Source organism: Crocodylus siamensis, chromosome 4 (assembly GCF_052110815.1).
Source record: "Crocodylus siamensis isolate JL-2025a chromosome 4, ASM5211081v1, whole genome shotgun sequence".
NCBI classification, from domain to species: domain Eukaryota; kingdom Metazoa; phylum Chordata; order Crocodylia; family Crocodylidae; genus Crocodylus; species Crocodylus siamensis.
The window spans coordinates 44,711,725-44,726,551 of record NC_143398.1 but is presented as its reverse complement, the minus strand read 5'-3'; the positions used below and the strand labels follow the sequence as shown (position 1 = coordinate 44,726,551).

At 37.6% G+C, this 14,827-nt stretch overlaps 1 protein-coding gene across 2 annotated transcripts in view; it reads left to right on the top strand.

Annotated features, from left to right (window-relative positions):
• The window catches only part of KCND2 (potassium voltage-gated channel subfamily D member 2), a 501,119-nt gene extending 488,227 nt beyond the window's left edge, over nucleotides 1-12,892 (top strand). The window contains exons 5-8 of one of the 2 annotated variants that reach the window (XM_090042213.1): nucleotides 1,517-1,612; nucleotides 2,642-2,701; nucleotides 6,056-6,303; nucleotides 8,859-12,892. In XM_090042213.1, the coding sequence (XP_089898339.1) occupies nucleotides 1,517-1,612; nucleotides 2,642-2,701; nucleotides 6,056-6,303; nucleotides 8,859-9,036 (582 nt within the window). In that variant the 3' untranslated portion in view covers nucleotides 9,037-12,892. The remainder of the gene's footprint in view (nucleotides 1-1,516; nucleotides 1,613-2,641; nucleotides 2,702-6,055; nucleotides 6,304-8,858) is intronic. The other variant, XM_090042214.1, reaches the window with a different exon arrangement.
• Nucleotides 12,893-14,827: the final 1,935 nt, after the last annotated feature.

Genomic DNA, 14,827 nt, shown 5'->3' with positions numbered 1-14,827 from the left:
GAAAAGGTGCAGTCTTTATGGGACAGACCTACCTGAGAAACACCATTTTAACAAGGCCAGGGTAACTACATTCCAAGATGGATTTCATACCTCCCATAATCTAGGACTGCTTGCATCCACCTTCATGTCCAATGCTAACCTTGACATATCCCCATATTTATCCAAGTTCAGTTTACTTCCCTCTATTGAATAATTATTAAAATGATTAATAAAATTCAATGGATATTTTCCACGTAAACCTTGTAAATGCCTATATTGTTTGCTGTATGCTTTCTAACCTCAGCGGCTTGGGAAGAGTGACATGATTTTTTTTGTGTGAAGTGTAATACCACAAATTCTTCGCATTATGAAGCAACCCCCAAGAGGAAACGAGCAAGCTATGTGTAATTTCTTTTCAAAAAAGGCACATGCCTGGGGAAAATTCTTTTACTGTCAGTTAGATATATTACAGTTTTAAATATGTGCTGATTTTACATTCACGACCTTACATGATGTTTGCATCTGCAGCTTGTACTAGTTAACTATATATTTTAACATATGTATTAGTTATATATTATTACACACACACACACTTTAACTATATAGTTTAACTAACTGTGGAAGTACAGTATGCTTCACAACAATGCATAAAGGCCAGGTACAGGCATTAGTTTTACTGGTACAGGCATTAGTTTTACTGGTATAAGTGATCAGAAAATGGTCTATACTTGCAACAGAACAAAAGTTTGGCACACACCGACTGGTTTAAAAACAGTAACGAACAGAACACATATTTGCCCTTTGGTGGGGGAGAGGTGCAAATATTAGACCGGGTTACACCAATCTAAACTACAGAAAAAAAACTGTGTAACTTAGATCAATTCTTCCTCGGGCTTTTTGAATGTCTGTACCTAGCCAACATGTTTAACATGCAAACTTTCAAAAAGGGGGAGAAAATATTTTTGAAGCCTATACCAAAAAGTAATCCTGCCCAGACTAAATTATGTCATACTGGGTGCATGTGCACTTATGTCTACATGTGCACATTTGCTGCGCAGTAGCCAAAATTACTGCATGGTACACATGCGTATCTACATGTTTATGTCCATGCTGTGCAGTAAATATAGCGACTTATGCTGACTTGAGCATAAATTTGATACCTGCATGATACAGGTATCACATTTACACCTGATTAAGTTACTGCATGTTAACATACATATAGATGCCTTACTGCACAGTAACACTGTGTGTGTGGACTAACATGGGACTAACTTTAGTTCCAAGTCAGTCAGTTCACGTACAGTGTCAATGAGCTTTAATGCCTGCATGTGTAGATTCCAGCCTATTCCCATTTACTGCGCAGTAAATTTAAATCAGCATAAATGCACGTGCAGATATGCCCACTATGATGCTTTCAACTGATAAAAGCTCTGCAGATGTGTTGCAGGATAGAGCCCAGTTCCGTTCTGATCAAACGTTTGGATAAAGGACTTCTTGTTCACAAATACGAGTAATACGGAATTCTATGTATTAACAGTTCTCCAGTGAAGAAGAACAGGCCTTTGTTAGCAAATCCGGCTCTTGCTTTGAAACACAGCATCACCACCTGCTCCATTGTCTGGAAAAAACCACGGTAAGAAAAAGGAAACAATGTTTTTCCGTAAACTATAATATAAATATGGGGGGTTGCAGTGGCTTCTTTCTTCTAATTAATGATCAGTCACATTACAGTCATTAACCAGGATCAAGGGCTACTATAGATTGTGTTTATATTTAAACTTTTATATTTTATTTACATGCAATATACCTAATAATTTGTCAAAATATTTGGTCAGATTCTCTGCTGGGTGTGAGGACACTGACTTCAGGAAAGCCCAGCTTACACCAGCTGAGGATCTGATTTTTTTATATATCTATAAACACACAAAGTTATTCTTGTATGTGCACATTTACACTCTTTTCTGCAGTACAGTCTTGCACTCCTTACTCATGTAAATCTCCCAGTTCAGTCAATCCAAGCTTTTGCCCAAGGAATGGCTGAACAATTGGATCCTCAGAATCAATCCTGTGAGATGCTGGATATGTCCTGCAATGCAAGCACGACTTTAATTGAGTGACAGCAAGAGAAAAACCCTCAGCATCTTAGTTTGAAATGTCCTTACACGAAAGTACAGAGGAACAGAGTTTTTTCTTGGCTTCAGCTCAAGCATCAAACCCCTTTCTAGGAATTGGCTAGATAATTCATAAACAACAATATATATCTGTATTGATTAAACACTTCCAAGCAGTTACAAAGGCTGATAATCACACATTCAGTCTTCTTTTTACTGAGTAATATCTAAAAAACTACACAGTAATTATGACTGTTAAATTAAGATATAATTTATGATCCCGTAACTGTTACAAGCTTCAGTCTTGTTCACATAGACAATTCTGGCCAATTCTGGCCAATTCTGGCTAGTTTTACAACATTAGACATTAAACATTACTTTTCTGGCATCACTTCCTGTTTATTATTTCTCAGGAAGTTAGCTACAGGAAGAATAATTATATTGAATTTAACGGTTGTATATTTAATGACTTTGTGTTGGAGATTACTAAAATAATCTACTTTTGTCCTTGTGTTTGTTTTTTTTTTTCCTTTGACCCTATTGCCATGTAGGGTCTATCTTATGTTGTGGATGATCCCAGCTTATCAATAAGCTGTTCAACAGCCACAAAGGTACCATTTATAAGTTTACCTCCAATTTGTAAGAACTAGCTACCCCTAACAAAATCTGTGGTAGTGACCATCAGTGTGGACTGTGCTGTTCTTTCCATTTCTTAACAACTGTTGAAGGACAGAGATGAGTCAAATTTTAGCCGCTGAAAATCTGAATTGTAATTTGAATTTTGTGATTTGAGTTCATCTCTGTGGCTATGTTCCAAATTATATATCTATGAAGGTGCATTACAGGAGGAAAAAAAATCAGAGATTTTCTGTCTTTGCACATGCACCAGGTGACATCATTTCAAAATTCAGCAATTCCTGTTAAATTTCACTCTTACAGTTATTAGTGCCCCTCATAGTGACGGAATCACAGTGATGGAGAATCAAGCTTTTTCTGTGTGCGAGTCAAAGAACTGCTGGCTTTCCAGTAACATTTCTAGTGAGCTCTCACCACCAGACCCCCAAAATACAACATGTTAAGATGTGTCTAGCTGTTTAAAATAAATATAAAATTATACATGTATATAACTTGTATTTTTATTTCCACAGCATTACCTTGTAATTAAAATGCTCCAGTTGTTATCTGTCTTTTAGATACTGATGTGTCATCTCACAGGTGCTTATGTTTTTTACATGCTGTCTTTTTTAATGTTCGTATCTGATGTAAGTGTTAGGGAAAAATAGTACAGAATGTCTGGCTTTCTATGAACATTAAAAAGTGGCTCACTTGACAAGATAGGGTGACTACACGTTATCTGTTCTATTGCAGGTAAATTCCTTTGGAGTGCTTTTGAGGCAAACTGTAGTAGAACTCATCTGGGGTGATTTGCTTTAGAAATCACTTTGCAGATGATTTTTTTACAAACACGTTTCCAAACTCTACCCATAACTCCAGGCCAGGTTGAACTGTCATACAAGTCAATAGAAAGACTGCCATTGACTTTGAAACATAGATCCAACCCTGAAGTTTTCCCATCTCCTCTAATTATTCATGGTGGAAACCTTGAACATATTCCATTTCTTTTTTAACATGTTGCTGACTATTCAAAAATGTAGAAGCTGGATCATGTTTTATAGAATATGCATGTAATTTTGCTTGCTTTTTCACCCACATTGGCACACCTCTACTTTTCTAATCCCAGATATACAGTCTGTTATATGAATCACATGACCAGCTTGTGCTTTTCCTAAAAGTAAGAGGAAAGGCTCTCTTTTGTATGTCCTCATCTACTGATAAGTATTCCCCAATCCTTTTAAGCCTCTACAGCAGAAGTCAAAGGCAATTTCATGCAAAGAAACATCTTTGGAATTTAAGGGCTTGAGGCTCCTTCTCATTGCCAGCATTTTAGGCCATTGCAATACAATTTCCTCTCTTTTCATCTCTTCTAAGAAGTGCATTTGGTGTCCTGTTGTAGTCCATAGCTTTCTTTCCTTTCCAAAACTGTATTTCTAAGGCCAAGAGTTGTATATTATGTAGGATATCTATTTATCTGATATACAGATGGTTAGTTAATCACTCAAAGAAGAACTCTGGACTTTTTAACTTTTGATATTTTTGACAAGTATAATTGAATATTAAATTGAGTAATTATTATAATTTCAGAATATTACCAGTCTATATTAAAAGTTTGCTCAGCATCTCTCTTCAATAGAGCCCACTAATTGAATTCTATTTGGTTGCTCTGCAATAGTTTTAGGGAGCACAAAATTGTTTTCAATTTGAAAAAACTGACAGAGTTCTTGGCAAACATACTGGAAGCCACTATATAGAAGCTAAAGATGGCTATTAAGTAATTCTCTTTCTGCATTCTGTAGCCAGGCTGTAATCATATTTAAAGTCTTGTTTATGAATGATGTGTGCCCTGGAATCAATTTTCCAGCAAGTTACACGGATAGTATTTTCCTCCCTGTATCATTTGAAATCATTACACTACTTCCTTCCACACGAAATGACACCTGATTATCCATGAGTCAAAGTGGGTCTGAAGGAAAGCAAACAGTAGTAGCATGTTGGAGAAGACAGTTCAATTTTTAGCAAATATTTAGCAATGTTAGTATAGTAGTAACAAAATTAAATGGCTATTTGTGTTTTCTCATAAATTATCAAGTGTACTTATCTTCTTCTAGCTATACTATATATCTTTGGGAAACCATGAATATATACAGAGTATTTCTGGGTATCTGAATGATATTCTGTATTAGTAGATCATTTCTTTAGGAAAGAAAATTAGTTTGCCTAAAAGTGAAAATGAAAATGCTGAGAACCAACAGTAATGAAGTAATTGGAATTGCATAGACTCTAAGGCAACCCAGAATATGATTCCCAAACCATTTTCAAACTAAACAGTTTTTCCACCAACAGCTGCAAATGTGAAAACAGCAATTGTCTCGGTGTACAGCATTTTGTTTCCATTTAGTCTTGGGCTGCTACCTTAAGACTACTGCATGCATTTTTATATATGTTGCTTTTGTTGAAAGCCATGACATCAAGTCACTCTTCTTGAAACAGTGAGAAACTGAATATCATAATATTATGAATACAGATTTGAAATCTTTATCAGAGTGAATCAAAATGAATCAAAGTAAAAATGGGTATTAAGTGGATTTTCTGTGACACTGATCATGATAAGCCTATACCTTGCTGTCTAAGTAAAGATCCTATGAATAAAGACTAATTTTATTAAATTAAATTTTTATTTTCTAAACTGATTAAAATAAACTGATCCGTGATGTTTAGCCAAGATAAGTTTTCTATGGAATGTTTGGTATTTCTTTTAGCTTCTGACTCACTTTTTGATAAATGTAGATTTATTCCTGTATCTTGAAATACATTTTGAGTCATAATTTCTCATATGTATACCCAATGGAGCATCACATACTGGTACCAAGATCAAAATCAGCATTATTTTACTATATTTAAAATAGAAGTGTGGATTTCTTTCTTTTACAAATGTCACTTAGAGCATTTACAGAAGTATAATAAAAAAAAAGAACCCTACAGAATATCACTATATTTGTATTGTTAGGATTATACCTATTATGACCACCTGAATAAGGATTTACGTTCTGGTGAATGATTTTGTATTGCTGATAACTCAATAACTTCCTAGTTTGATCATTTTGACTCTTCATTTACAGTTTTAGTATATATTCAGCCCAGGCTGCTACAGATTGAAAACTGTAATCTAGACTTCATCCTCTCACTTTCCCAGACTCTTTGATCATGTTAAATTAATCCTTTAAGCATGTCCTGATATGGGAGGGGTTGTTGATCAGAATAATATTCTCAGTGCTAATCATACTATGTTTGTGTGGTTGTGTTTCTGTGCATACACTTTTGCCACATTTTGGATTCCTGTGGACCAGAATCATGAATTTGTGGATGAACAAGCCTATGAAGAAAGCTGTATGGAGGTTTCCACAGTCAATCGGCCCTCAAGCCACAGTCCTTCTCTCTCTTCTCAACAAGGGGTTACCAGCACTTGCTGCTCACGCCGACATAAAAAGACATTCCGTATCCCAAACACCAATGTAACCGGCAGCCGTCAAGGAAGCGTACAAGAACTCAGCACCATCCAGATCAGATGTATGGAGCGAACACCTCTATCTAACAGGTATTTAAATTTTAACAGTGATTTGAGAGGTGGTTCTTTGGCTAACCCTTGTTCATTAGGGTAAGACACTGGCCCAGGTGGGTAAGATCAAGGAGCAGGCCAAGGTAAATCATTTGCCCAAAAATGGGGACCCCGATACCAGTGTCTGTGCACCAGTGTCTTCCTGAAAAATTAATGTTGAACAAATAAAAATACAAACCACAAAAAAAATAAAAAGATCTTGTAATAGCTTATATGTATTGAAGTAGTACCTAGGGGTCAACAGCTGTAATTGAGGCTCAATTATAGTAGGCCCTGCACAAACAAACTAAGAGACAATATTTACTGGAAGAGTCTACAATCCACGTGTGGCAGACAAGGGGTGGGAGAAAAGGAATACTAGTCTCATTTTATAGACAAAATATAAAGAGACAGGAAGATTGTGACTTCCCCAAGTTCCCTCAGGGAATCTGTGGCAGAACTGAGAATTGAAAACAAATATGCCATGTCCCAGGCTAGTGCCCTAGTCATAAGGGTGTCATTCCTTTCTATGAATGCCTAGTGAATAAGAAAAACATGTTCCCTGGGTAGGAGAGTTATTAAAAATAAATAAATAAATGCAGGAGAAAAGGGTAGGAAGGAATTTATTTAACTTTCCTGCACCCGCACAAACGAAACCCTTGGCTCTAATGTTTACATATACGGGCACAGCTTTGGAAAACATTGTGAAGGTCTTACTAGATGTAAAAGTATGTTGAAGGTGAATTACATACTTCCATTTTAAAAAGAATCTTTTTCCAGCATAGGTTGCTATAGGGATTGTCTTGTTAAGTGAACTTGTGAATAACTGTCAGGTGGGGAATTCACTTCCAGGAGCAGCTCAGAAGTTTGCTTAATTGCAGGTGGGGTATATTTCTTTTTGCTATTCTTCAGTGGAGTGACCCAATCACTGCAGGAACAGCATCCATACCCTCAGCCTTCAGGCTTAATTCTGTCTCAGTACAGCCTTTCTCCACTGGGGGACTTTTTTCATATCTTTCCAGTCATAGCACAAACATATAAGAATAATTTACAGATGAGGATATGGGAGTAAATCTCACACTTAATGGGCACATGTACATAAGACGTTTACTGTAGAGCTGCCTAATTAGTTCTGCAGTAAAATCTCAGCATCTACATGTATAGCCCTATTAGGCTGCAGGAAACTAATTTACTCTGCCATAAGTTAGTGGCATAACTCCTATGGTGGAGTTCTTTAGTGTGTGTACACAGCAATGCATGTGTACACACTGATGGGCCTGGTGGGTACACTTGGGTGCTTCAGTACAGGGGCTGCCTGCTGGCTATCCCCACATTGTTATACCCTTGTGCCCCATCCAGCCCCTCCAGCATGTTGAGCCTGGTACATGATCTAGTGGGATAAGAATAGGACTGAGACTATTCCTCTCTTACTGTTTTGTACAAGTCCTGGCACCATCTTTCCCCAATCCTTTCCTTCTTGCATTCTGCAGTTTGAGTCCATCAGAGAGAAGCAGGTAGTGTTTGGGTCACATAGGGGAATGCTTAAGTGACTCATCTAGGCCATGCAACAAAGGTTAAAGTGGGGAGGGAGGGTTCTGCTTCCTCTTGTGCACCGCAATTTAGGAGTGTGACCGTGGAGGAAGGCCCAAGGGCATGGCCAGTGGAGCAACTGCACAGCTTTAAGCCCAGAGGGTGTTCAGGAAGTTGGCTCCCATTACTGCTCATGAGGCTATAATGCAAATTCTTTGTACTAAGCCCTGGAGCTGGAAAGAGGATTTTATCCCTTCCTTGTTATCAGCCTATGCTACCATCTGTATTTATCTCAAGTCTTACAGTATGGGTCATGATTTTCCAGGCAAGTGACCAGTTACTTATAGCCATGTTGAGGAGTGCCCCATGCTAAAGAATCCCGCCTCCTTTGTCTCTTTCCAAACAACAGATATCTTATGGGTTCATAAAACTCAGCAGTTGTATTCCCCAGCTTACCCAGACCTGTATTTTTGCTTACTTCTGTCTTTAGACACAGCAAGGGAATTACAAATGGGATCCATCTTTAAAAAGCTCTGCTGGTTTTAGCCCCTCAGTAGTATAGGATATTGGTGGTGGGTGCTCAAGCCATGCTAGATCAGTCACAAGGAAGGCACATGTTCTGTTGGATAGCTCTGGGAGCCAGGAAACCCAAGGGGGACTCCTGGCTGCCACTGACCTGCTGTTTGACTTCAAGCAGGTGACTTTGTCCCTCCGGGCTAGCTTCCACATTCTTATTTTGCAAATTCAGTTTTAAGTTACTTTATGAAGCTCTTTGAGTCTGTGTATTATTAGTGAGCTAAATAATATTAGAATACTGTTAAGAGACTCCGACATTTCTTCCCGAGCTGCATGCCCTGCTAATTAAAGAGGCAGAAGCCTTGTTTGCAGCATATTTATGTTTCCCCTGCCTAGTGACATAATAGTCATTAAGCTGGTCGGTTGGGGTAATGGAACTTAAAAGTTTTCAACAGTATCGACATTTTAAAAATTATTTTCTCTCTCTCTCTCTCTCTCTCTCTCTTTAGTCGATCCAGTTTAAATGCCAAAGTGGAAGATTGCGTTAAACTAAACTGTGAGCAGCCTTATGTCACCACAGCAATAATCAGCATCCCAACACCCCCAGTCACCACACCTGAAGGGGATGATAGGCCGCAATCTCCCGAATATTCAGGAGGAAACATTGTCAGAGTATCTGCTTTATAAAACAAATAGAATAGACGCTTGGAGGCTGAGTTCTAGCAGGAAAAAAAATAGTTCTGGAGAAACAAAGCTGGAAAAGGCAACACGCCCTTGGTAGGGGTTACAGCAACAACAGAGTGAAAGGTTCAGGAGAAACGAAACAATTTGGGTTTCAGTGCTGTGGCATGTGAACCAGGCAACCAAATGGAGTTTTTACATGTCATTTGAACTGTTACACAGCAAAATTTTGACTTAACTATGAGCACAATGAAATGTCCCCATTGATGCTTCTTCTTACCATAAGAGCTCTTTTTTAAAGAAAAAATAAAATTAAAAAAAGGTTGGACATTATGTTCCAGCTGAATGCAAAACAACAATGAAAAGCATTTTGATAACATGTCTTTTTTCCTGTTATTAAACCATAAACTTGTCAAGACTGTTTAAAAAAAAAAAAGAAAAAAGAAAAAAAAAGAAAAAAAAAAAAAAAGAAAAAGCTCATATGAAATAAGTTTGTCCTGACTGAAAGAAATACAACCATAATGCATGCTGAAATTATTTGGAGCTGTGATCTTGGTTTACTTATGTTGTTTTTTCAAATTAGGCATGAAAAATATTACTGTAGACAGGGGCATTTCTGTGCACTTGCAACAAGCTGATTGTTAATGTTCCATGGTAGTTGTACGAATAACTTCCCTTTGAAAACTGCAGTATTTCTTATTCAGACACTCATTAGTGAACTCAAGGTGTTCAGTTAGTTCAGTATTTATTCTCGTTTTCTCTGGCTTCCTAGGTACTGTTACAACTGCAATAATTCATTGTACACCTGTTGTATCAGGAATCAGGATTTTTTTTTCTTTTAGGTACTTAATAAGAATTCATCTAGACTATAAACTACACCAATAGAAAATATTTTCTCTATGGCAACATTTTAAATGGTCTTGTAACCAAAACTGTGCACCACAAGTGTAATTTTCAATCATGCTTCCTTCTGTCCCCAGTACTCTGTGACAGTACATTACTGTTCAAACTTTACTATCTTCTTTGGAATTTCTAGGCTTTTCATGAATTGGCGTAGTCTTTTGTTCTGCAAACGCCTCCTTACTTTTGTATTTCCTGAACAATGGTTTTACTAGTGTAGTGTTACAATGCCAATCCCATCTGAAATGAAACTAAAAGAAAGACGGTTTTGTGACAAACTAACACTTATCTCTAAACCTCTGTTATTCTGCAGCATCCAGGGGATTAGATATGCTGAGCACTGGAAGACATTTAGTGAAAACTGTTTGTGGAAACTCTTCTTATAAGTCATTACCTGTAAATCTGCATTCTAACATTTCTTTTTGGCTTTATAACTTGTAATGATATTTTCTTTCCTGAGACATACTGATAAAAACAGATTTGGGGCCCAATTCTGCACAACTGTAATGGATTTCAGTGGGAATTTTGATGCAAGATAAGGCCCATTAATTGATAGAATTCACAAGTTGATAATGCCCTCGTGCTTCACTTCTTAAGGAAATCTCAATTTTCTCGCCACTAAGGTTTCTCCTAAGAGCAGGTTTAGCTGGAATAAAAGAATGTCCTTAAGAGGTTTACATCTTGAAAATGTTGTCTATGTATAAAGCATCCAACCATCCTGAATTGTGGGGCTGTCTCCCAGTGTCACCAAAGATTTCTTGAGACAGGATTTTGGTCCCAAATCTGAAAAGCTGATCCCAGGTTGGCAATCATCCCTCTTCAACCCCAAGCATTTGTGTGGTGACGCACAGAATCCTGCTGTATCTACCAAGAAGACACAGAACATACTGCCTGGCACCGTGTGAAGAGATCACCACTGATTTGGTCTGGGAGATAGCTGTGGGCTCTGCCTCAGGAGATCTAATTTGCCCACGCACAATGCCAGGTGAACATGGATATACCAACTAGCTCTGCTAAAAAGGCAGCGCTAATTAGCTTGAGCACAGTGCCACCGGAACAGGGTTATACTGCTTCTGAATCAGGGGTAGTGTCCAGCTAAGTTGCCCACCTGCAGCACTGTGCTAAGGCAAATAGATTAATCAGAATCACAAATAGTGAATACTTCTGGTTTCAGGGGTCTGTGGAACATCTGGGATTGTGTCCTGGATTTTGCTCCTAGAAGCACCTAGTAGTTCATGTACAAAAAAATACTGTGTAAGTGGAAATTAATGCACATCTCCATACAAAAAAAAATTAGACATACTAATCAAAAAACTCGGTGTATTAGAGAAAGTTATCAGAAGCAGTTAAGTTGTAGTGATGTTATAGTTGTGATTGTCCAGGAAATATGCTGGAGGCAAGGATTTGAAGGTGATTTCTTTTATTGGACCAGCTGAATAGTTTAAAAAAGGCTTCCTTTTGGGTACTACAGTACCCTGCATCAGGATACATGAGGAATACTGCTACAACATCCTCAGGTCTCCTGAGGAAGGGTACTGTATTATCCCGAAACTTGTCTACATCTATCCCAAAGATGCAGTTAGTCCAATAAAAGATATTACCTATCGAAAATCCTTGCCTCTAGTAAAAATGAAATGCTGTTAATATAAATACTGTATGTTTCATACACTACAGTACCAATTACTATCATCTCAACATTTACATTAAGAAGAAATATACTGTGAAAGTAGAACCTCAATAATCTAGATATTCCTTACTCTGCAGATTTAGGTAGGGAAGGCCAGCAAGATGTTGTAATAGGGCCTGATATTTCTACCAAATATGCTAGCGTATGTTTACTAAGTTATTATCATACATTAAAGCTAAATTACAGCTGACAAAAGAAAAATAGTACATTTTGTGATGCGTTATTCTTGTTTTCATATCATTTGTTGATGTATCCATAACATGGATTAAATTGCAATGAATTTCCTATTCATTTGTGCAAATTAGCAAGATTCCATTATCTGAAAATGGAATCAGATCTTGTACATTTCTTGTAAAGAATTCAGCATCTCACTGGTGCTGGATTCTCCTCTTTCAACAGTGAATGGCTCCAATAACTATTGAAGTCAATTATTTTGAACATCTCTTCCACTCTCTTGTAGAACTGGGGTAAATCCTTTGAAGCCAACAGAGTTCCTCTAGTTTAACTGTAGTCTAAGACTGAAATAACTAGCCCAGAGATTTTACTTACTTCTATTTTCTACTCATAATTATTTGTTTAAAAGACTGGCTTTGTGCCTAGCCTCTGTTGAGGCAATTCCTGTATGAAAACTGCCCTGATATTAACAATCTACAACAGCTTCTCCTTTATGTCACATGGTGCTTCTTGACAACTTTCATCAGGAAACTAATATAAAGTGGCAGTTACTGAAAACCATTTGGAACAAGATCTGCACTGACTTACATATCCTGTTCAATCTCATTGGCCTCACTGAGGTTGCACAGGGCTAAAGAATTTGGCCTCTTGATTTCATTGTTCAGATGACCTAAAGAAAATGCAATACAGCAATATTTGTATAAGGATGACACCCCCAATTACTTTTATCTTCATGGTTAAAATACAGTTTAAGGAATAATTTGTCGAGCTTTTGCAGAATGCCAGTCTAGTCTCTTATTTCCATCTATCACTTATGCAAAATTGTTAATTTATTCTGAATTTGGAAAAATAAACATTCTTTTGGTGTTTTAGGTGATTTAAATACTGTTTTGGTAGTGAATGACTGTTGATGACTGTGTAAATGCATCTGTACTGTAAATTAAATGTAATTATTTCTGTGTATCATACAAAAAAACCAAGGTTGTTGTTTTGGACAATTTTGTTTGAAATTCATATATTGTGTTTCAGAAGGCAGCATAATATATGTATTATGCTGAATAAATGGACATCTGAGGAATACTTAAATAAAACATCTGCATGCTTGAATGAGTGAACCTGGTTTGCAATACCTTATCATTCACAGAGCATTTTTAACCCATCCAGGTGCAGACCAGCAAATGCAAGCACAACAAGCCTGTTATTGTACTACAGTGTAAAGTTTAAGCAGTTCTAAGCCATTCTAAAGGCAATGGGTCTACCTTTGCACAGCTCCAGTCACACAATATAGCCCTTTGAAGTTTTCCTGTGTAGATGATCGATCAATGGCAAAAAGCCACCAGCATTTGCTCCCAACATCAGGTAGTGCCTAGGCTATAGGGCATATGTGGCAGAGTGTCTCTGTGCCTGACTGTTGCCATAGTCTTTGGGAGACTGTTGACAGCTGTCGTGAATTAGAATAGCCTGTTTGCTGCTCTGATTTATGCCAGAAGTAGAATGGGCACAGCTGGACCAGATAATTGGGGCCATTAAATTACTGCCAACATGAACTTTATCTATAATTTTCTTTTTAAAAGACACCCTTCAGAATGACACTTTTTTTTTTAGAAACATCCTGACAACTATGGCTCTGCTGAATCTGCCCGGATACCATGCTATTTTCAGGTGAGCACCTGGCTCTATTCACATAACAGTCTTCATAAGATGAGGTCAAATTCTTTTCTGTAATATAACAACCGATCATTTCTAAAGGGAAAATAACAAAATGCAAATGATTGTGTCTTATCAACCATTTATATAACACCTTGGGTGTATGTAGTATTTTACCTATCCCAGAGAGTATTCTCTTAATGTAATCTGTTATTGAGAAGCTCTTAGACTATAAAGGAGAGTCCATTCTACAAGATTTTTTAAACCATGTTATAGCTTTTTAATAGAGAATAATTGTCTCACTATAAAATGGCCCCATAAAACCTACTGAAAGTTTTTCAATTATCATTAGCTTTTAAGGTCTATAAGGTTCTTTATACTATCATTGCAACAAAAGCATATTAACTTCTAGAGGACTTCTTCACAAAAGATTACACAGTGAAAATTGCATAGTGAAGGAGAACCCATAGGTAGGAGACAGAACTGTTGAAGATTGGCAATAAAAATAAAGAGCTTGTGGCTGTTGTTTATTTTTCCAGTTAGTCACATGTTCAACGCCTATGTTTTTTAAATTATTTCTGAAGGAGAAGCTTCTATATGGAATCACTAAATGGAACTGGATTTGTTAATTTATTTACTTATTTGATATCTATGCTATTCGTTCCAAAAAGCTCAGGGTGGCTTACAATAACAAAGTCATAAAAACAGATCGTGGACGTATTTCCTTCTAGAATTTAAGAAGGCCTTTGACACTGTCTCTCACCCCATTCTCATTAATAAATTAGGTGGCTGTGACACTGATGCCTACACAGTTGGATGGGTAAAAAACTGGCTGATAGGGCGCACTCAGAGAGTAGCAGTGGACAGGTCGTACTCAACCTGACGAGATCTGAGCAGTAGGGTCCCCTGGGGCTCAATCCTCGTGCCTGCACTATTTAACATCTTCATCGGCGACTTGGACAAGGGGATTGAAAGCACATTGTCCAAGTTTGCTGATGACACTACGATGTGGGGCGAGGTGGGCACACTTGAAGGGAGAGAGAGGCTGTAACTAGATTTAGACTACAAAAGTGGGCAGATGAGAATAGGATGGGGTTCAACGTAGATAAAAGCAGGGTGCTGCACCTTGGGAGGTTAGATGATCACTTGTCTGGGGTCTTGTGAACCCACCATTCATTCCTGCCTGTGGCAGGGGTCAGGCTAGATGATCTGTTGAGGTCCCTCCTGACCCTAGCTACTATGAAACTATGAGATAAAATAATAAAACAATAAGGTATAGGTAAGTACTGGAAATGAGTAGACAGGGCAATACAAATGCCTGCCTAATCGAAACTGATATAGACTGAAAGATGCATCTTATTTTCTAGCTAGCTTAGTTAGGTGCCATTC